Source organism: Dendrobates tinctorius, unplaced genomic scaffold (assembly GCF_039654945.1).
Source record: "Dendrobates tinctorius isolate UK_male_01 unplaced genomic scaffold, ASM3965494v1 ptg000062l, whole genome shotgun sequence".
Classification (NCBI taxonomy): domain Eukaryota; kingdom Metazoa; phylum Chordata; class Amphibia; order Anura; family Dendrobatidae; genus Dendrobates; species Dendrobates tinctorius.
This window is the reverse complement of record NW_027361730.1, coordinates 3,633,674-3,657,500: the sequence shown is the minus strand read 5'-3', so window position 1 is coordinate 3,657,500 and position 23,827 is coordinate 3,633,674. Positions and strand designations below refer to the sequence as shown.

General features: G+C 45.6%; 1 protein-coding gene across 1 annotated transcript in view; it reads left to right on the top strand.

The window, feature by feature from the left end:
• KCP (kielin cysteine rich BMP regulator) overlaps positions 1-23,827 on the top strand; it is a 265,538-nt gene that overhangs the window by 116,009 nt on the left and 125,702 nt on the right. The window contains exons 7-8 of the mRNA XM_073579223.1: positions 10,255-10,351; positions 17,188-17,255. Of these exons, the coding sequence (XP_073435324.1) occupies positions 10,255-10,351; positions 17,188-17,255 (165 nt within the window). The remainder of the gene's footprint in view (positions 1-10,254; positions 10,352-17,187; positions 17,256-23,827) is intronic.

Sequence of the window (23,827 nt, the reverse complement as noted above, 5' to 3'; positions counted from 1 at the left end):
GCAGACGACGCCATCCTAAGCATGAGCATCCCACGTATGCGTCTGCTCATGCAAACTTTGACGCACCTTAAGGAGCAGGCGTCTGCAGCCAATTTTGACGAGGAGGAAGAGGTGGAGGGAATCCTTGATGACATTCAGCCATTGTCTGCTCAGGGACCTCTCCTGGACGAGTTGGAGGAAGAAGAGGAGGAGGAGGATGATGATGGGGATGATTACTTAGGGGAGGAGGATGCATCTCGTGGGGCAAGTGAAAATGTTGGCGTGGCAAGGTCTGGTACAGGGTTTGTGCGTGACTGGAGGGATGTGGATTTGCCAGAAAGTGCTCCTCCAACCAGCACTCGCAGTGCATCATTGACACCGGGAACATTGGCCCACATGTCAGATTATGCCTTGCGGATCCTAAAAAGGGACCCCCGCATTGCCAAAATGATGAACGATGACGACTACTGGTTGGCCAGCATCCTGGATCCACGCTATAAAGGCAAATTACAAAACATCATGCCACAGGAGAACCTTGACCTAATATTGGCTAATAAACAAGCAACTCTGGTAAATCGGTTGCTTGAGGCATTCCCAGCACACAGCAGCGGTGATGGTTCTCACACGAGCCGTACGGGCCGGGGGCAGCTTGGCAGAGGTGTTCATGGTGCACACAGCAGAAGTGGCGTTGGAGACAGGGGTTTCATGACAATGTTGTGGACTGATTTTTCAAGTACCGCTCACACAACTGGTAATACAGCATCGATGGAAAGTGACAGGAGACAGCAGTTGTCAACTATGGTTACAAACTACTTTTCCTCCCATATCGATGTTCTCCCACACAGGTCATTCCCCTTTGACTGTTGGGCTGCTAAACTGGACACCTGGCCTGAATTGGCACAATATGCCTTACAGGAGCTCGCTTGCCCAGCTGCAAGTGTGCTATCGGAAAGAGTCTTCAGTGCAGCTGGATCAATCCTGACAGAAAAAAGGACCCGTCTGTCAACCCAAAATGTGGATGATCTAACCTTCATTAAAATGAACCATGCATGGGTTTCCAAGGATTTTGTCCCACCTTCCCCTGATGACACATAGGGTGACAGAAAAATGGCTTGCTTTGGTCCACCTCTTCCTGGGACTTGACCTATTTCGCCTTTTGCATCAGCTGACTGTCCAACATCAGCATATGCCACTTTCTAAAACTCCCTAACTGTGCTGCCTCCCCCCCCCATGGCCGGGGTCACCACCTAGCGCACGACACCATGCGAGTGCCGTTGCCCTGGACAGGTGGGTAGGCCGACTTTTGGGCGTGGGCACTGGCACATTGTCCCTCATAGTGCAATCAAGTGTCTCTGACGGTGGTGGTGCACACCCGCCGTCAGACACACCGCCGTACTATGAGGGGCCCAGTGCCAGTACCGACGCCCATGAGTCGGCCCCCCTTGGTTGGGCAGGGCCCCAGCATTTGCAATCTTTACCTCTCCCTGCTCCTCCGCTGTGTAGTCTGGGCCTTCAAATCCATACTGTGCCTGACACCATCTGAGCCTGCCTCCTGATGTATAGACATATATTTTGAATGTGTACGCTATCCATACATGTTATCCGGGGATGCGGTACCCTTTCTCACCTTTGTGCAATCACGTGCAAGCCATACTGGGCCTAACACCGTCTGAGCCTGCCTCCTGATGTATAGAGATATCTTTTGAATGTGTACGCTATCCATACATGTTATCCGGGGATACGGTACCCTTTCTCACCTTTGTGTAATCACTTGCAAGCCATACTGGGCCTTACACCATCTGAGCCTGCCTCCTGATGTATAGACATATCTTTTGAATGTGTACGCTATCCATACATGTTATCCGGGTATACGGTACCCTTTCTCACCTTTGTGCAATCACTTGCAAGCCATACTGGTCCTTACACCGTGTGAGCCTGCCTCCTGATGTATAGACATATCTTTTGAATGTGTACGCTATCCATACATGTTATCCGGGGATACGGTACCCTTTCTCACCTTTGTGCAATCACGTGCAATCCATACTGGGCCTAACACCGTCTGAGCCTGCCTCCTGATGTATAGACATATCTTTTGAATGTGTACGCTATCCATACATGTTATCCGGGGATACGGTACCCTTTCTCACCTTTGTGCAATCACTTGCAAGCCATACTGGGCCTTACACCGTCTGAGCCTGCCTCCTGATGTATAGACATATCTTTTGAATGTGTACGCTATCCATACATGTTATCCGGGGATACGGTACCCTTTCTCACCTTTGTGCAATCACTTGCAAGCCATACTGGGCCTTACACCGTGTGAGCCTGCCTCCTGATGTATAGACATATCTTTTGAATGTGTACGCTATCCATACATGTTATCCGGGGATACGGTACCCTTTCTCACCTTTATGCAATCACGTGCAAGCCATACTGGGCCTAACACCGTCTGAGCCTGCCTCCTGATGTATAGACATATATTTTGCATGTGTACGCTATCCATACATGTTATCCGGGGATACGGTACCCTTTCTCACCTTTGTGCAATCACTTGCAAGCCATACTGGGCCTTACACCGTGTGAGCCTGCCTCCTGATGTATAGACATATCTTTTGAATGTGTACGCTATCCATACATGTTATCCGGGGATACGGTACCCTTTCTCACCTTTATGCAATCACGTGCAAGCCATACTGGGCCTAACACCGTCTGAGCCTGCCTCCTGATGTATAGACATATATTTTGCATGTGTACGCTATCCATACATGTTATCCGGGGATACAGTACCCTTTCTCACCTTTGTGCAATCACGTGTAACCCATACTGGGCGTGAGAACGGCTGGCGAGCTGTTAAGCAAGCTACAGCACCTGTGGTTTGCACACGTAAGTTTTTCATTTTTTTCAGGAATGACGGTTAGGCCTAATTCCGGAACTGCGGTTGACCTGCACTTACTGGGAAATCATCGTTCGTGAGTAATAATTGTAATCAGTGATCCCCATCACTAACGTTTTCAGCGGGTTATCTGCACCTGTAAGCGACAAACGCTGGCCTTTTCAGTGTAGCGCACATGCAGCCACGGACATGTAAGGGCATGACACACCAGTTATTGGCCAATCTCATGTGCCAGAGCCTCACGTGTCCCTCTAGTAAGCCAGACTCGGACCGCGGGGCATGACGGAGTCTCGTTCGTTAACGGAATTAAGCTTGCAATGTGTGCATCTGTTCTGTAGCTGGCATGGTTGAGGTTGCCCGTGTTGAGTCAAATTATGCCATAGGCTCCACTCCTGGTGGTGCCCTTCTGGACATTCATTTAAGGTTCAGCTTTCCAACCATACTGCCCACGTAAAACAAACATTTTGCCTTCATGAACGCTGTTTGGAGGGTCATGACTCGTGGGAATAACGCCGCCCAATCAGTTAACCTGCTAGAGAGATCCTTCGTTGCTCCCAAGCATGACATCACACTCCCTAGGAAGAAGGTAATGCCACTGTGGCGACCGTACTCCTGGGGGCGACACAAGTGCACTGATGCCCAGCCACTGCTCGATGAATCTGCTGGTACATTGACCCAGACCACTACATTACCCTCGCACGCTACCCGGCCTGAATCTGACCCTGATGAAACTCAGGTTACCCTTCCCATATACAGTTCCATCTTACACGGTGACAAAGAGGAAGCTGCAGATGAAAGTGCAGGTTCGGCCCACCCGCCATCAGACACACCACCGTACTATCAGGGGCCCTGTGCCAGTGCCGTCGCCAACGAGTGGGCCCCCCCTGCTTGCTCAGGATCACAGCACTTGCAAGGTTGAAATACTGTGCAGTGAGATGGAAGATGGGGACGACGAGGAGTCCAGACTAGTACAGGGATTCCCTAGCGAGGAGACTTATTTGATTGTTTTCAATGTTGGGACAGCAATTTTTGGGGAGCACTATACTCTGGAGAATGATAGATGGGGCCCACCATACACTGGAACATTCCAAAGGTGGACATCAGACACTGGAGCAGCATTTACAGGGCCCATTATACACTAGAGCATTAGAAATGGGGCCCATTATGTTTGGAGCATTATTTGGGCCCATAAGACAGTGGAGCTTCATCCATGGGGACCAACATATACTGTAGCATTATGTGGAGCTCATCATATACTGTTTCAAACATTATATGGGACCAATGATTCTGTATGGAGAAATAGATGGGCCTCGTCATGAGATGTAAAAAGTGAAGTATTTTTCATTGTACTATACCGCTATTTCTCTGCCATATCGGAGCATGATGAGTTGTGGTATTATGTGTTAAAGGGGCGCTCTTTCGCCCAGGGCACATGAAAACCTGGAGCCAGCCCTACCCCCCCACAACTTTAGCCAAATAACCCCCATTTTTCAGTGCGTAACTTGTATTATGAAGTTAATTAGGGTTGACCAGCTTAAGTAAGAAGAATTGATGCTTTTGGCATTCAAATGAGCACTGTAGGTGTGTTTCCTGTCCTCCTCTCACTGCCGACTTTTATTCCCCATTGACTTACATTGGGTTTCGTGTTTCGGGACGACCCCGACTTTTCCCTATAATCGGCCGATCTTGCTCGACCCGACTTTTGGAAAAGTCGGGTTTCACGAAACGAAACTCGACCATAAAAAACCAAAAGTCGCTCAACTCTAGTCTTTAGATTTCATTGTCATGAAATCTGTAATGAAAAAGTTACAATTAAGAGACTGCTCACATTTCATTCAGCCCTTACTTTGCTGACTCAGTCGGGGTTCTGTGTTAGTCACTATAAATGACAGAGCCATTAAAGGGGTATTCCCTTCTCCAAGATCCTATCCCAATATGTAGAAGGTGTTATAATTATTATTATTATTATTATTATTTACTAGCTGAAGAGCCCGGCGCTGCCCGGGCATAGTAACTAACTGTGGTTAGTTATAGCAAATTATAATTATCCTCCATCTCATAGTCCCGTGCCCATATAACCATCATACATATCCACGATCCCATAGGCCCGTGCCCATATACCCATCATACATATCCACCATCCCATAGTCGAATGCCCATATACCCATCACACATCCTCCATCCCATAGTCCCATGCCCATATACCCATCACACATCCTTCATCTCATAGTCCCATGCCCATATACCCATCATACATAGACTCCATCCCATAGTCCCGTGCCCATATACCCATCGTACATATCCGCCATCCCATAGTCCCGTGCCCATATACCCGTCATACATATCCTCCATCCCATAGTCCAGTGCCCATATACCCATCACACATCCTCCATCCCATAGTCCCGTGCCCATATACCCGTCATACATATCCCCCATCCCATAGTCCAGTGCCCATATACCCATCACACATCCTCCATCCCATAGTCAACCATTATGACATCATAATGAGCGGTGGGGCTTGCAACCTATGATGACATCAGTGTCGCCATGGCAACCATTATTACATCATAATGAAGGGCGGGGCTTGATACACACACATTTTTTCCCCATTATGTAGATAGGGGCAAAATTGTTTGATGATTTGGAACGCGCGGGGTTAAAATTTCGCCTCACAACATAGCCTAGGACACTCTCGGGGTCCAGATGTGTGACTGTGCCAAATTTTGTGGCTGTAGCTGCGACGGTGCGGATGCCAATTCCAGACATACACACACTTGAGCTTTATATATTAGATTTATATAGCACCATTGATTCCATGGTGCTGCACAGGAGAAGAAGTTACATACAAATTACAGATATCACTTACAGTAAACAAACTAACAATCACAGACTGATACAGGGGGGAGATGACCCTTCCCTTGCGGGCTTACATTCTATAGGATGGTGGGGAAGGAGACAGTAGGTTGGGGGTTGCAGCAGCTCTGGTGATGGTGAGGCGGTAGCTCCGGTAGTGGTGAGGAGGCAGCGGGGTCATTGCAGGCTGTAAGCTTTCCTGAAGTGGTGGGTTTTCAGGATCCGTCTGAAGGATCTGAATGTGGTTGATAGTCGGACATGTTGGGGCAAAGAATTCCAGAGGATGGGGGATATTCGGGAGAAGTCCTGGAGGCAGGTGGGTGACGAGCGAATAAGTGTGGAGGAGAGAAGGAGGTTTTCGGAGGACCAAAGATTACGCAAGGGAAGATATCGGGAGATTAGTTAAGAGATATTTATTGAGGAGCCAGGTTATAGATGGCCTTGTAGGTCAATATTAATAATTTGAACTGGATACGCTGAGGGAATGGGAGCGACCCACTGAAGTGATTTGCAGAGGGGAGAAGTGGAGGAGTAGCGAGGAGAGAGATAAACTAGTCGGGCAGCAGAGTTAAGGATGGACTGGAGAGGTGCGAGGGTCTTAGCAGGGAGGCTACAGAAAAAGATGTTGCCTTATTCGAGGCGGGAGATGATGAGGGCATGCACAAGCATTTTAGTAGATTGAGGGTTGAGGAAAGGACAGATTCTGGAAATATTTTTTGAGCTGGAGATGGCAGGAGGTGGAAAGGGCTTGGATGTGCGAAGTGAAGGACAGGGCACAGTCAAGGGTTACTCCGAGGCAGCGGACTTCCGTTACCGGGGAAAGTGTGATGTTGTCAATTGGGATAGATAGATAGGTCAGGTAAGGAAGATCTGTGAGATGGAGGAAAGATGATGAGTTCAGATTTGTCCACATTGAGTTTGAGGAAGCGAGAGGAGAAGAAGGAGGATATGGCTGATAGACAATCCGGGATTCTGGACAGCAGAGAGGTGACGTCAGGGCTAGAGAGCTAGATCTGAGTGTCATCAGCATACAGGTGGTACTGGAATCCATGGGACTCTATGAGTTGTCCCAGGCCAAGTGTATAGATTGAGAAGAGTAGGGGTCCTAGAACAGAGCCTTGGGGGACTCCAACAGAGAGAGGGTGGGATGAGGACTATCTCTTAATCCAGAATACCCACTGCACCCCAGAGTCCCATGTACTCCTCTTCCTCTGTTCTAACTGGTACAATGCTGCTTTTTCCCTGATATTAATTCCATGTATCATACTTCAATTTTACTGAATACATATTGATATGTCTGTGCTCCTCACATATAGCCCTATCCTCCCATCTTATTCTGTCTTTTTCTTCAGCTTTGATGCTAGTCAAATGTTCTATTAACTGTAATCTGTTAATTGCTCCCTTGTAGGTCAATATTAATAATTTCAACTGGATACGCTGAGGGAATGGGAGCGAGCCACTGAAGTGATTTGCAGAGGGGAGAAGTGGAGGAGTAGCGAAGAGAGAGATGAACTAGTCGGGCAGCAGAGTTAAGGATGGACTGGAGAGGTGTGAGGGTGTTAGCAAGGAGGCTACAGAAAAGGATGTTGCTTTATTCGAGGCGGGAGATGGTGAGGGCATGCACAAGCATTTTAGTAGATTGAGGGCTGAGGAAAGGACAGATTCTGAAAATATTTTTGAGCTGGAGATGACAGGAGGTGGAAAGGGCTTGGATGTGTGGAATGAAGGACAGGGCAGAGTCAAGGGTAAGGGTACCGTTACACCTAGCGACTCACCAGCGATCCCGACCAGCGATATGACGCGGTCAGGATCGCTGGTGAATCGCTGGGTGGTCGCTAGTGACCTGCCACACAGGCAGATCTCACCAGCGACATCGCAGGGGACGGGGATCGCTACTTACCTGTCAGACGCGGCGATCCTGCGTCCTCCCGCCCGGTTCCACGCGTCGCTCGTCGTCACAGCAGGAAGCGCCGCAGGAAGTGGACGACGAGGAATGGTCCAGCAGCTTCTCGCGCGATCGGCGATAACCAGCGGGGGAGCGGGTCGAAGGTAAGTATCACATGCAGCGATATCGCTAGCAATATCGCTGCAATGTCACAAAATCGGTGACTTTACAGCGATATTGCTAGTGATATCGCCGTGTGTAACGGGGGCTTTACTCCGAGGCAGCGGACTTCCGTTACCGGGGAAAGCGTGATGTTGTTAATTGGGATAGATAGATAGGTCAGGTAAGGAAGATCTGTGAGATGGAGGAAAGATGATGAGTTCAGATTTGTCCACATTGAATTTGAGGAAGCGAGAGGAGAAGAAGGAGGATATGGCTGATAGACACTCCGGGATTCTGATTGTCATCAGCATACAGGTGGTACTGGAATCCATGGGACTTTATGAGTTGTCCCAGGCCAAGTGTATAGATTGAGAAGAGTAGGGGTCCTAGAACAGAGCCTTGGGGGACTCCAACAGAGAGAGGGTGGGATGAGGACTATCTCTTAATCCCACTGCACCCCAGAGTCCCATGTACTCCTCTTCCTCTGTTCTAACTGGTACGCTGCTGCTTTTTCCCTGATATTAATTACATGTATCATACTTCAAATTTACTGAATACATATTGATATGTCTGTGCTCCTCACATATAGCCCTATCCTCCCATCTTATTCTGTCTTTTTCTTCAGCTTTGATGCTAGTCAAATGTTCTATTAACTGTAATCTGTTAATTGCTCCCTGCTGTGAACTGTCCTCCTGTTCCCTCTTCCTCCACTCTCTCTCACCTGGCTTCATTTCATGGACACTTGAAAGGTATAAGTTGAATGGAACAGGTCAGATATGATATCTTTAAAGTGTAACATCAGAAATATACCAGAAATAGTCCAGAAATCAGTCAGAAAGTAAGAGTAATCGCTGTCTTCCAATTTTACTTGCCTTTCTTTTCTTACCATGCTCTTTAACCATGCTCACATTTGCCCTCACCATTTTTGCTCTACTAATCTTCACTCTCCTTCGCTATCCCCAAACCCCAGCACCCTCTAACCAAATAACTATCTCCCCCTCTCTCTCACCCCCCACCTCGCTTCATCTGCACACCTGCTCCTTAACCTCAGACCTCTCCTACTAAAATATAATATAAGCCGATCACTCTCCTTCACCCACCTGCTTTCCCTTTCTCTGCTTCTTCTCACTGCTGGTGACATATCCCCCAATCCTGGTCTCCCCACCTCATACATCCCACTAATCCTCACCCCTATACTTCTCACCCTAAGAGAAACTACCACAATCCCTCACACATAAAATCTGTTCCACTGACCTCCACCCCCCTGCTTCCTCACTCTGGAGCACTTTGGAATGCCTGCTCCATCTGCAACAACCTCCACAATCTCTTTACTTCCCACAACCTTTCCTTCCTGGCCCTCTCTGAGACCTGGTTGATGCCCCCCCTGACACGGCCTCCCCTGCTGCATTGAGTTACGGTGGCCTCCAATTTACCCACACTCTTCGCTCTGGCAACAGACATGGCGGAGGGGTGGGTTTCCTTCTTTCTAAAAACTGCTCCTTCAACCCTATCCAACCCCCACCCTCCCTTATTCTCTCTTCTTTCGAGGTTCACTCTGTCCGTATCTACTCTCCCTCCAATCTCCAAATGGCCATCACACACCAACCACCAAGCCCAGCCACTGCCTTCACTGACCAACCCTTGGCCCCCCACCCCCTCCCCGCCGACATGATAATAATAATATTAGCAAATACCCCCAATTAAAAAAATAGTATAGTTCTTCTTATTAGCCATATATCTCATTCCTCATGTGTAGGCATTGCTGTCGCATAGGTATCCATGGTTACGACCACTCATATAGTGACAGCTGTTAGTGGTCGTATCCATGGATAACTAAGCTACTGCAGTGCCTGCACATGGAGTAAGTGACACATCGAATCAGAAGAACTATTCTACATTTCTAATTGGAGGTACTTGCTAATATTATTATACCTACTAAATATTGGGATAGGATTTTGGAGATGGGAGTAGTCCTTTGAGTATATTGACACAAACAGTGTTCAAAGTAATACACCTTTGGTTTCAGCTTCTGCTTCTTTCCTGTAATGTACATCTTCTCAGACAGACATGAGCATGTAGTCATCTGAAAAGACAGTCATCTCTACAAAATAGCTCAAACTGAGACCAAAGGTGTGTACTTTGAATCCACAACAGCAACATGGCGGCTGAATGCAATGTGAACAGCATTAACATGGACTTAGGAAATTATGAAAAACTTTTGAAGGGCTCTTCCAGTTTTATACCAATAAAGTGTCATCGCTGTATAAATGACACAACTTTCTGAGGTCTTTGTATTTTGTCAATATTTTCAAGACTTAGCTTATTGCCAGTAAATGAAAACATTGAGGCAGATTTGGGTAGAGATGATAACATTGCTAATAATGGCCAGTATCTTAAACTCCTTCCATGTGTAGAATGATTACAGTTGGATCTAGTTAGTCTCTTGTCAAATAACACGTAATGGACTGGTTTTTTTTTTTAGAAAGGAGAAGTCACATGCATCCAAAAGACTTGCCCACCAATAGAGTGTACTCATCAAGTGACACCACCCGGTGAATGTTGCCCTCGCTGTGTAAGAGGTGGGTGATATTAATTTCTGAGTTAAGGAGAAGCTATTGTCAGAAAATGACCTTCTGATTAAATTACACTCACTGGCCACTTTATTAGGTACACCTGTCCAACTGTGTGTTAAGACTTAATTTCTAATCAGCCAATCACATGGCGGCAACTCAGTGCATTTAGGCATGTAGACATGGTCAAGACAATCTCCTGCAGTTCAAACCGAGCATCAGTATGGGGAAGAAAGGTGATTTGAGTGCCTTTGAACGTGGCATGATTGTTGGTGCCAGAAGGGCTGGTCTGAGAATTTCAGAAACTGCTGATCTACTGGGATTTTCACGCACAACCATCTCTAGGGTTTACAGAGAATGGTCCGAAAAAGAAAAAAAATCCAGTGAGCGGCAGTTCTGTGGCCGGAAATGCCATGTTGATGCCAGAGGTCAGAGGAGAATGGGCAGACTGGTTCGAGCTGATAGAAAGGCAACAGTGACTCAAATTGCCACCCGTTACAACCAAGGTAGGCAGAAGAGCATCTCTGAACGCACAGTGCGTCGAACTTTGAGGCAGATGGGCTACAGCATCAGAAGACCACACTGGGTACCACTCCTCTCAGCTAAGAACAGGAAACTGAGGCTACAATTTGCACAAGCTCATCGAAATTGGACAGTAGAAGATTGGAAAAACGTTGCCTGGTCTGATGAGTCTCGATTTCTGCTGCGACATTCGGATGGTAGGGTCAGAATTTGGCGTAAACAACATGAAAGCATGGATCCATCCTGCCTTGTATCAACGGTTCAGGCTGGTGGTGGTGGTGTCATGGTGTGGGGAATTTTTTCTGGGCACTCTTTGGGCCCCTTGGTACCAATTGAGCATCGTTGCAACGCCACAGCCTACCTGAGTATTGTTGCTGACCATGTCCATCCCTTTATGACCACAATGTACCCAACATCTGATGGCTACTTTCAGCAGGATAATGCGCCATGTCATAAAGCTCAAATCATCTCAGATTGGTTTCTTGAACATGACAATGAGTTTACTGTACTCAAATGGCCTCCTCAGTCACCAGATCTCAATCCAATAGAGCATCTTTGGGATGTGGTGGAACGGGAGATTCGCATCAGGGATGTGCAGCCGACAAATCTGCGCCAACTGTGTGATGCCATCATGTCAATATGGTCCAAAATCTCTGATGAATGCTTCCAGCACCTTGTTGAATCTCTGCCACGAAGAATTGAGGCAGTTCTGAAGGCAAAAGGGGGTCCAACCCCTTACTAGCATGGTGTACCTAATAAAGTGGCCAGTGAGTGTAGATTTGTTGTGTTTTTTTATTATTGGTATTTTTTTAATAAATGGCACAATATGTATTAAAAGTAAAAAATATACATTTTCACACTGGCCACTGGGATTTTTTTTTACATTCTAACTTCCTTTTATTTCAGGAAATAATATATGTACATAACCACAGTGGCTGTTCTTTGTATTGAAGCATCTAATAAGTGTGAAAAGGTCATTGTGAAGGAAGTGAGGGGAATCAGGGTCAGGGATCACCTGTTGTCATTGCTGTATGTTGTGTTATCAGCTGTGTGTGGAGGTGTTATCTGACATTGTAGTTCTGACACTACTGAAAAGAAAAGAATCTAGGGAAAGAATGGTTGTAGATGAGGAGGAAAAAGCTAATATATTAAACACATTCTCCTCTATGGCATTCACGGTTGAAAATGAAATACTAGGTGAAATGCCGAGAGATAAAGAAAACCCTATATTAAGGGTCACCAATCTAACCCAAGTTTTTTTTTTTGTACCACCTGATCAAGGTAGTATAAAATTCATGGAACTTTTTATGGACTTCGTGCGCTGCCAAACATTAGATTGTTTGGCAGCGCACGAAGTCCATAAAAATGTTCCATGAATTTTATATGTCGGCGGTCACTGGTTTGACCCTTGGACGTGCAGCAGCTGAACGCATATTCTACATGCTTTACCTTTCCTGCAGCGGGTGAGTGGATAATATATAATTATATATCTTTTACCATCGGATAAGACCCTATTTGCGCTCCCTTTGTTCATACAGTATAGATCGCTGATCAAGATAGTGTTATACTATCGAAACGCGTTGTAGAGATCGAAGGGTTAATAAAGGTTTGTTAACCAGATTGCTGTCCCTACAATTATCCCTTATCTCAGCACTCCACAGACCACTACAACTTTTTCTCCTTCATCATTTCATATCCCTCCTCCTGAGGGTTTGCGGCAGGAGCAGCTACGAGCACAGTCAATCCCACTGAGAAGCTTAAGGACCTGCGATGTCCGGATGTGGCGCCCCTGAGGGTCCAGTCACCACAGAGGTACTGAACCTCAACCAGAGGTGTAGTATCCCACCTTTCAGGTAAGATGGAGACACCTGACCTGGCTCTGACACCACACTACATCCACCATACATTATAGCAACAGGTGCTGTGCTTCACCAGCCCTGCTGGCTAGGAAAGGGTGTTAGAAGCTGGATGGAGTTTTAGGGTTAGAGCTGGAGAATAGAAGGGAAGTTAGGGGAGTCTTCCCTTAGGGGAAGAAGGGGAAAGACCTGCTTAAGCAACCCTCCCGTAGGGAATGGGGGGAAAGGGATAGAATTGTGCAGCAGACCCCTGGTCTGAAGGGCTGCTGGTACGGACTGAAAGAAGCTCCCTTAAGGGGGAAGGGATTCCCAGAGGCAGGGGTTGAAAGAGTGCTCCCTGTGGGGCTCGTTCCACGCTGACAGACGTCGGGGGAAATCCAGGTCGCAGAAGGGTTTCGGCCCCTAGCCTAGTGAAGTGGACATCAGGACTCAGCTAGAAAGCCGACAGCTGTGGCAACTTTAGGGGCCACAGCCACTAACCATCTTCGCCGGAAAGGCAGCCAAAAAGGAGCAAGGAAACAAACTGTGCACATTATCCGACAAAGTCCGCGGCTGCTGGCCTGGGACACTGACTGTGACGTGTTGTGTAGGAAGAGGCGAGAAAGCAACACTGTGAGACGGCCAAGGAAGGTATATACTGACAGGGAGTTCTGGAAAGGTGTTCTCTATCTGCCTGGAGGTTGGGTGGATCCCTCACCCGGAGGACGTAGTACCAGGCGCGCATCTGTGTGCACCAGAACCTGTGAATAAAGCTTTGGAACTGCACCCACTGTGTCTTCTGACATGTTCCTGTATCACTTACTCAGCACTGCTACATCCCTTGCTTCACACTACATCATCATCTCTCTCAACATCTTTCATCTGCCCTGGGACTAAGCTCTGCCTGTGGAGAGCTACTTCAACTCTGCTGCATCACACCATCAGTCCCAGAGGATCTGCACTGCAGCACTGGTCATCTCTGACCAGATACCACAGGTGGTGTCACGAACTCTTTAAAAAAAAAACAAACCTCTTTATCTTTCATCCCCTGTAGATACACCCCTTTCATTGGACGCCCAGGGCCATGGACTGGGTCATCGCCGCTGTGACACTGTCCCTTTAAGAAAGCGGCCCGGTACCGAGTACCCCACAGCCCTGGCGGGCGCTCCATGGGCAATGCTGGATCCATACTTCCCAGCTTAAGGACCTGCAGTGACGCGTATCCTGTTCCCTGATCATGTGACCAGAACCCGGAAGTGCTACCAGCAGCGGCAGTGCACGGCAGTCTCTAACGGTCCACAGGGATCATCCCTTCAAGCACAAACTGAGGTTGTGCAGGGGTGCACAACCCCATTAGAAGAGTGGCCATTTGGCCCCTGTTGGTTAATCTACTTTAATCACCAGGTATCACACATTTTGCACTCCTTGTTTATTGTTCTCATTACCAATCTAACCCAAGAAGAGGTGCAAAACCGGCTAAATAAGATTTAAATAGATAAATCTCCGGTTCCGGATGGCATACACCCACAAGTACTAAGAGATCTAAGTAATGTAATAGACAAGCCATTATTTCTTATATTTAGGGACTCTATAGCGACGGGGTCTGTTCCACAGGACTGGCGCATAGCAAATGTGGTATCGATATTCAAAAAGGGCTCTAAAAGTGAACCTGGAAATTATAGGCCAGTAAGTCTAACCTCTATTGTTGGTAAAATATTTGAAGGGTTTCTGAGGGATGTTATTCTGGATTATCTCTGTTTAACTCCATATCAGCATGGGTTTATGAGGAATCGCTTCTGTCAAACCAATCTAATCAATTTTTATGAAAATGTAAGCTATAGATTGGACCAAGGTGAGTCATTGGACGTGGTATATCTTGATTTTTCCAAAGCGTTTGATACCATGCCACACAAGAGGTTGGTACACAAAAAGACAATGCTGGATCTGGGGGAAAATGTCTGTAAATGGGTAAGTAACTGACTTAGTGATAGAAAGCAGAGGGTGGTTATAAATAATATAATCTCTAACTGGGTCGCTATGACCAGTGGGGTACCGCAGGGGTCAGTGTTGGGACCTATTCTCTTAAACATATTTATTAAAGATCTGGTAGGAGGTTTGCACAGTAAAATATCAATATTTGCTGATGATACAAAACTATGTAAAGCAGTCAATACAAGAGAAGACAGTATTCTGCTACAGATGGATCTGGATAAGATGGATACTTGGGCCGAAAGGTGGCAGATGCAGTTTAACCATGATAAATGTAAGGTTATACACATGGGAAGAAGGAATCAATATCACCATTACACTCTGAACGGGAAACCACTGGGTAAATCTGACATGGAGAAGGACTTGGGGATCCTAGTTAATGATAAGCTTACCTGGAGCAGCCAGTGCCAGTTGGCAGCTTCCAAGGCAAACAGGATCATGGGGTACATTAAAAGGGGTCTGGATACACATGATGAGAACATTATACTGCATCTGTACAAATCCCTGGTTAGACTGCACATGGAGTAATGTGTACAGTTTTGGGCACAGGTGCTCAGGAAGGATATAATGGAACTAGAGTGATTACAAAGGAGGGCAACAAAATTAATAAAGGGGATGGGGGAAATACAATACCCAGAGAGATTAGCAAAATTAGGATTATTTAGTCTAAAAAAAAGACGACTGAGGGGCGATCTAATAACTACGTATAAGTATATAAGAGGGCAATATACGGTAAATACCTCTCTGAGGATCTTTTTATACCAAGGAATATATTGGTCACAAAAGGGGCTTGCTCTGCGTCTGGAGGAGAGAAGGTTTTTCCACCAACATAGAAGAGGATTTTTTACTGTTAGGGCAGTGAGAATCTGGATTTCCTTGCCTGAGGAGGTGCTGATGGCGAACTCAGTCAAGGGGTTCAAGAGAGGCCTGGATGTCTTCCTGGAGCGTAACAATATTGTTTTTTTACAGTTATTAGGTTCTTTAGAAGGACGTAGATCTGGGGATTTATTCTGACGGAATATAGGCTGACCTGGATGGACAAATTTCTTTTTTCGCCTTGCTAACTATGTTACTATGTTTACTATGATAAGAAATGTCCTTTAAACTCTTCTTGAAAGGATAGGTAGCATGAGTCTAAAAATGCTACAATGGCCAGAGTGAAAATTACTACCGTAATTTTATTTTTCTTTTAAGAAAGATTATTATATGAAAAGCAACAAAAAGCAAAATATTGGCAAAAACTTTGTAAAAGTACATGTAACCCAAACTGAAACAAGAGGTCACTTTCTGATAACTTCCCTCATTATCGGTAATTATGATTTCAGTTAATAAAGCTTGTCATTCACCCTTTAGCTATGTTCACATATCCAGTAATCATCTGAGAGAATGTTTCCAGCAGCAATCCATTGACGAAAAAAATTGTACAAACACAATTTTATTGTCTTGCTTAAAAAACTGACTTTAGCTGGAACCATTTTTCTAACAATGAAGTCTACGGAAAACAGATCCGTTAAAGGGAATCTGTCACCCATATTTAGTGATATCATGTAAAGATATCACCCAATTGTGCGTCCCATAAGGATTCTATTAGGATTTTTTATTCCCCCTGACCCCGCACCTTTGTGGCATAAGTACCTTTTTTATCTTGTTGGGGATGTATGCAAATCACCGCAGTCCGGTCCGATGGGCGTGGCTTAGTCATCTTCTCCCCCCCCCTCGGCTTGCTGCACGTAATCTTCATCTGTTAATATCACAGCTAACGTTGGTTTCCGCGCTTGCGCAATGTAAAGGCCTCCGGCGCCTGCGCAGTATGCTTTGCCCAACTGCGGGCGAAGCATATCGCTACTACGCACGCGCCAGTATTTTCCAGCGTGGTCTATGCCCCGGAAGTGTGTCCTGCATGTGAAAACTTCCGGGGCATAGACCGCGCTGGAAAATACCGGCGCATGCGCAGTAGCGATTATATGCTTCGCCCACAGTTGGGCAAAGCATACTGCGCAGGCGCCGGAGGCCTTTACAATGCGCAAGAGCGGAAACCAGCGTTATCTGTGATATTCACAGATGAAGATTACGTGCAGCAAGCCGAGGAGGGGGGGGAAGAAGACGACCATGCCACGCCCATCGGACCGGACCGCAGCGATTTGCATGCATCCCCAACAAGATAAAAAAGGTATTTATGCCTCAAAGGTGCGGGGTCAGGGGGAATAAAAAATCCTAATAGAATCCTTATGGGATGCACAATTGGGTGATATCTTTACACAATATCACTAAATATGGGTGACAGATTCCCTTTAATTAGCCATCTGTTCTCTTCCATTTGAAACTGATTTAGTAAGCCAAAACCGGATGCTTTTTAAATGAATGAGAAACATCACATTAGTGTGCATACAAACAAATCATTTTTTAGGGCACTGATATATCCCCAAATTGTGTTGAATCAGTTTGTGAGTAGAACTGGATAGATGAAATTTGGCAAACTTTTATGTGTCTTCACTTAAGGCTGCCCTGATGGTCATCTGGATGGAGAAACATGGAAGAAGGATTCATGTATGAGCTGCATCTGTCAGGTAACATTTGTAATAAAGGAATCTTTGTTAAACTGTATATTTTACCATTTACTACTAATTACAGATATGCGTTTTCAGAGCCATTGTTATTTGAATGTGGAAAAGCTCCTAAGATTCTTCATATGGCCAAAAGTATTGGGACACCTGCACAATACACCTTTAGGACCTTTTATGACATCCAATTCTAATACAAAGTTGGTCTCCACTTTGTCGCTATAACAGCTTCCCCTCTCCGGGGATGGCTTTTTACCATTCATTCTGAAGTGCAGTTGTGAGGTGAGACATTGTGGTGGACGAGATGTCCCAGCTCCTAAACGCCATTCACGTTCATGCCAAATATGTTCAATTGGGTAAAGCGAGACATGTAGCTAGGGATTTAGTACAGGGAGGCAAAACACATCTTAGTGGCCAATAACATAGGTAACCCTCTTTACAACTATGGTGGAGCACCATAATCATAGTGGGTGTAGGCGGGGAACCTCAGCAGATGATCATGGTGTAACTGAAACAAAAACTACTTTTGCTAAAAAAAAACGATATTGCCGTTATACAGTGACGGCACAGTGGTAGACACCAGTTCTGCACAACATATTAAGAGAATACAGTAGACATAGGCTATTTTGCTTTTTTTCTACATTTTTTCTGCAGTCAAAACCTGATTTCTTGGCAGTAAAAAAAAAGCTGCAGCCAAAGCACACAGGTTTCAATGCCTTTTTTGCTACTTTTCTTTCTGCGTTTTTCAGGATACCAAAGATTCGCTTTGCTTCAACCTTGCAAGCAAGAACAATACAAGGTGTTAGGCCACCAATGCAAGACATGTGAAACCATTTAGGGTATGTGCACACGTTGCAAATTTTTCCACGCGGATTTGGCTAAATCCTAGTGATGTGTCGTTCGCGAACGATCCAACACAAAGAGCCGGCTCCCTGCTGTGAACGATGGAAGCCGGTACCCCAGTGAGAGCCACTAAAATCCATGAATGGGTCTCACTGGGCATAAAATACCGGTGTTCGGCTGACATAACTCCACCTACCCGAACAAAACTCTGCCCATTCAGCAATTTAATTGGTTCCTAGAAAGTGGGCGGGATGTATGCGGTAGGTGGTCGGTGTTTTGGACGCCTGAACACCTATGCAATAGGAATCCATTTAGGATCCCAAAAGAGCCGTCTCTTTTTGGTGAGCGGAGCCATGAGAGCTGGATCACCAAAAAGAGCCGGACTGCCCATCACTACTAAATCCGCAGGTCAAATGACCTGCGTTTTACTTGTGGATTTAGTGCTGATTAGCCTGCCAATTTCCCCTGCGTTTTGACATCTTTTTAATGGAGGAGGTGTCAAACCGGGCAGAAAAAAACGCAGTATGTGCACTGCATTTTTCATTTTCCATTGACTTTAAAGGTACTGTACAACGCAGCAGAATCTGCTGCTGATCCACAGGGCCAAATCCGCTGCGCATCCACTGCAGAATCCGCAATGTGTGCACACACCCTAAACTTTTTTGAAAAAAATGACAGTTCGATCAAATTATTTAGGGGAAAAGTTTTTTATGCCTTAAGAAATAGTGACTATTCTGAACTAAAAAGCCGGATTCATGTATGACGCGTAGCTCTAAACAAAAGTTACAAGAGTTTCTGAAAAAATACACAATTGCAAATGTAAAAACAGCAGGGGGATTGAAATGGTAAGGCCTTGTTTAAGTAGCACATTTTAGGGCATTGAGTTGGTCAGGCACTGTTTACTTGCATACATTAGTAGGGCATTGACTTTGTATGTTATTGCTTAAGGGCCCTTTACACATAGCGATATTGTTAGCTCGTCATCGAGTTTGTGATGCAGCAGCGATATCAATAGTGATATAAGCTACATGTGATACTCACCTCCGACCGGCTCCCCCGCTGGTTATCGCTGATCACGCGAGATCGGCCTGGTCCATTTCTCGTCGTCGGCTTCCTGCTGGCGCCGACGAGCGAGCCATGGACGCAGGCGGAAGACGGTCACACTCGCCGCGTCTGACAAGTGAGTACGACCGCCGACCGCTGCTGCATCGCTAGTGAGATCTGCCTGTTTGGCAGCTCACTAGCGACCATTTAGCGATGCACCAGCGATCCTGACCAGGTCATATCGTGGATGTGATCGATGGTGCATCGCTAAATGTAACAGGGCCTAAAGCCCCCGTTACACACTGCGATATCGCTAGCAATATCGCTGTAAAGTCACCGATTTTGTGACGTTGCAGCGATATTGCTAGCGATATCGCTGCATGTGATACCTCCAACCGGCTCCCCTGCTGGTTATCGCTGATCGCGCGAGAAGCTGCTGGACCATTCCTCGTCGGACACTTCCTGCTGGGGCTTCCTGTGGCGCCGACGAGCGACGCGTGGAGCCGGGTGGGAGGACGTCTTCATTGCCGCGTCTGACAGGTAAGTAGCAATCCCCGTCCCCAGCGATTTCGCTGGTGAGATCTGCCTGTGTGGCAGCTCACTAGCGACCACCTAGCAATGCACCAGCGATCCTGACCGCGTCATATCGCTGGTCGGGATCGCTGGTGCATCGCTAGGTGTAACGGTACCCTTAACTTTAACACATATCACTAATTTAATTAAACTGTACTAGCACTAGCATCCATGGTCATGTGAGAGTAATAAGAAGTTATCATTTAAATTTGGGAAAATCACAAAAATAAATGGGTTTAACATCCTGCTATACCTGAGTTTTTTTTCACCCGAAAGCTGAAAAGACTGATAGCAGCAATTTTGCTGCATTTTTGCACTTACTCATTGCTTTCTATGGGTGAAAAAATCATTGCAAAAGTGCTGAAAGAAGGGACATGCTGCAGTTTTCAAAAATGCAGCCGTTTTGCAGTTCACTTAGGAAAAAAAAAATCAAGTGTGTGCATTAAATTTCCAAAATGCTGATACTGTAAAAGCAGCTTTTAATTTTCATTAAAAAATCACAATGTTTGAACATAGACTTATAGACAGTGACTTAAGTTACAGGTGGCATTCTCTCTGATGGAGTTTTTCATATCTTCTTCATCTGTGTCCAGGTCAACCTAGCAAAATTTACAACAAAAACCCACCTCACAGTTGACGTTTCTCAGTCTACACAAACTCATCATCTTTGTGTTACCTGATACTGTGCCTGCTGCCATATTTATCCTTATTCCTGGACCTGCTGTGTGCCATGGTAACAATGATCCTCTTATCGTAGTGTCTAATATAACGTCCACCACTGTGTCCCTTACATATTAAAACGTCCCTTTGTGCCCTCTATATGGTAAAATTGCGCTCTGTAAGTACCCTAGCAAGGTGTTATAGTACTCACATTTTGCCCTATAAAAAGTAATGATGTCTCCTGTGTTCCACTTTGATAGTTATAAAACTGAATGCCCCTATAATCTAATTATGCCTCTTAAGTGCCGAGTTAATATTTAATATTAGTGCCCCTAAAAGGTAATGTCTCGCTTGATACCCCAGCAGCCCTCCACACAGACCCTACCCAGTATAATAGACCTTACAGCCTCCCACACACAATATGATGGCTTCAACAATTCTCCGCAGAGTATGATGGCTCACTCAGTCCTCCATTCAGTCTGATGGCCTTCAAAGCCCCACACACACAGGATAACGGCCCCTACAGCCCCACCCACATTATAATGGCCCACACACACAATATGATGGACCTCACAGCCCCTCGCATGGTATCATGGCCCCCCAGAACTCCACCACACCATATGATCCTTCATAGCCTCCCATACACTGCGTAATGCTCTCATAGCTCCCTCACACATAGTATGATGACCCCACTGTCCCATTTAATACAGCATTATGCTCACACAGCCCCCTTACACAAGTATAATACCATCACAGCTGCCCCAATATTCCTCTGAAAGTGCTGACTCATAAAATAAAAAATAAAAACCATACACTCACCTAACCCTGGATCCTGGGGCACAGTCTGCGTCCCATTGTGAGTAGAGTGATGTGATGACATCATCATGCCACCTGCCCTGGGACTCTGACATCCTGCTCACGCCTTGCCATTCTGGAGGCCGCAGGCCTAAACCGACCTGCAGACTACAGAATGGAAAGTGGTAGGGCAAGGAAATAAATTCTGCTGTAAAGCAGGGAGCTTTAATGCCCGGGCCAATTTTTTACAATTCTGACCACTGTCCCTTTATGAGGTAATAACTCTGGAATGCTTCCATGTATCCCAGTGATTCTGACAATGTTTTCTCGTGACATATTGTACTTCATGTTAGTGGTAAAATTTCATTCACATAACTTGCGTTTATTTGTGAAAAAAATGGAAATTTGTCGAAAATTTTGAAAATTTTGCAATTTTCCAACTTTGAATTTTTATGCTATTAAATCACAGAGATATATATGGCACTCAAAAAACTTAATAAGTAACACTTCCCACATGTTTACTTTACATCAGCACAATTTGGGAACCAAAATTTTTTTTCGTTAGGAAGTTATAAGGGTTGAAAGTTGACCAGCGATTTCTCATTTTTACAACACCATTTTATTTTTAGGGACCACATCACATTTGAAGTCACTTTGAGGGGTCTATATGATAGAAAATACCCAAAAGTGACACCATTCTAAAAACTGCACCCCTCAGTGTACTCAAAACCAGATTCAAGAAGTTTATTAACCCTTCAGGTGCTTCTCAGGAAATTGTTGAATGTTTAAAAAAATGAACATTTAACTTTTTTTCACAAAAAAATTACTTCAGGTTCAATTTTTTTTATTTTATCAAGGGTAACAGGAGAAATTAGACTGCAAAAGTTATTATGCAATTTGTCCTGAGTAAGCGGATACCAGGTATGTGGGGGGAACCACTGTTTCGGTGCATGGCAGAGCTCGGAAGGGAGGGAGGGCAGTTTGACGTTTTCACTGCAAAATTGGCTGCCATGTCACGTTTGGAGAGCGCCTGATGTGCCTAAACAGTGGAAACCCCCCACAAGTGACCCCATTTTGGAAACTAGACCCCCCAAGGAACTTATCTAGATATGTGGTGAGCACTTTGAACCCCCAAGGGTTTCCCAGAAGTTTATAATGTACAGCCGTACAATTAAAAAATCATATTTTTTCCACAAAAATGATCTTTTCACCCCCAATTTTTATTTTCCCAAGGGTAACAGGACCCCAAAAGTTATTGTGCAATTTGTCCTGAGTACGCTGATACCCCACATGTGGGGGTAAACCACTATTTGGGCGCATGGCAGAGCTCGGAAGGGAAGAAGCAGCGCCATTTGACTTTTTTGGCTGGAATTGAGATCGGACGCCATGTCGCGTTTAGAAAGCCCCTTATGTGCCAAAACAGTGGAAATCCCCCACAAATCACACCATTTTGGAAACTAGACCCCCCAAGGAACTTATCTAGATGTGTGGTGAGAACTTTGAACCCCCAAGGGCTTCACAGAAGTTTATAACGTACAGTCGTAAAATTGAAAAATCATATTTTTTCCACAAAAATTATCTTTTCACCCCCAATTTTTATTTGTTGCTTGTGTAGGGGATGGTTCAAACAAGTGTCTAGACATTGTTCACTCCAAAATCGCAAAAAGCACTGATATGCACACATCCATACGCATGCATGTGATCACATAGACTGTAATGTTATTTTTTTGCGCAATTCGTTTTTTTTAACGAGGTTGGGCAGAACAAAATATGCAACATGTAGCGTCTAGTGCGTCTGGGCGCACACCTGGAAAATGCGCAGTGCACGAAAATGCTGATGAACGCATGCAAGCGGTAGACCCTGCGCCCGCCATGTTAATAATAGGGGACCATTGCGCGTGCGACCGATAGCGCACAATGCGCTGCGCGATGAAACGCTAGTGTGAAACCAGCCTAAGAGGAGAAATTGGACCCCAAAAGTTGTTGTCCAATTTGTCCTGAGTACGCTGATATCCCATAAGTGGGAGAAAACTACTGTATGGGCACACGTCGGGGCTCGGAAGGGAAGTAGTGACGTTTTGGAATGTAGACTTTGATGGAATGGTGTGTGGGAGTCATGTTGCCTTTTGAGAGCCCCTGATGTGCCAAATGTGTGGAAACCCCTGACAAGTGACCCCATTTTGGAAACTAGACACCCCAAGGAACTTATCTAGATGTGTGGTGAGCACTTTGAGCCCCCAAGTGCTTCACAGAAGTTTATAACGCCCGGGCGTGAAAATAAAAAAATCATATTTTTTCCACAAACATGATCATTTAGACCCCAATTTTTTTATTTTCCCAAGTGTAAGAGGAGAAATTAGACCCCAAAAGTTGTTGTCCAATTTGTCCTGAATACGCTGATATCCCATATGTGGGAGAAAACTACTGTATGGGCACACGTCGGGGCTCGGAAGGGAATTAGTGACGTTTTGGAATGCAGACTTTGATGGAATGGTCTGCGGGTGTCATGTCGCGTTTGGAGAGCCTCTGATGTGCCTAATCTGTTGAAACCCCCACAAGTGACCCCCATTTTGGAAACTAGACCCCCCAAGTAACTTATTTAGATGTGTGGTGAGTAGAGTTGAGCGAAACGGGTCGAAAAAATTCAAAAGTCGCCGACTTTT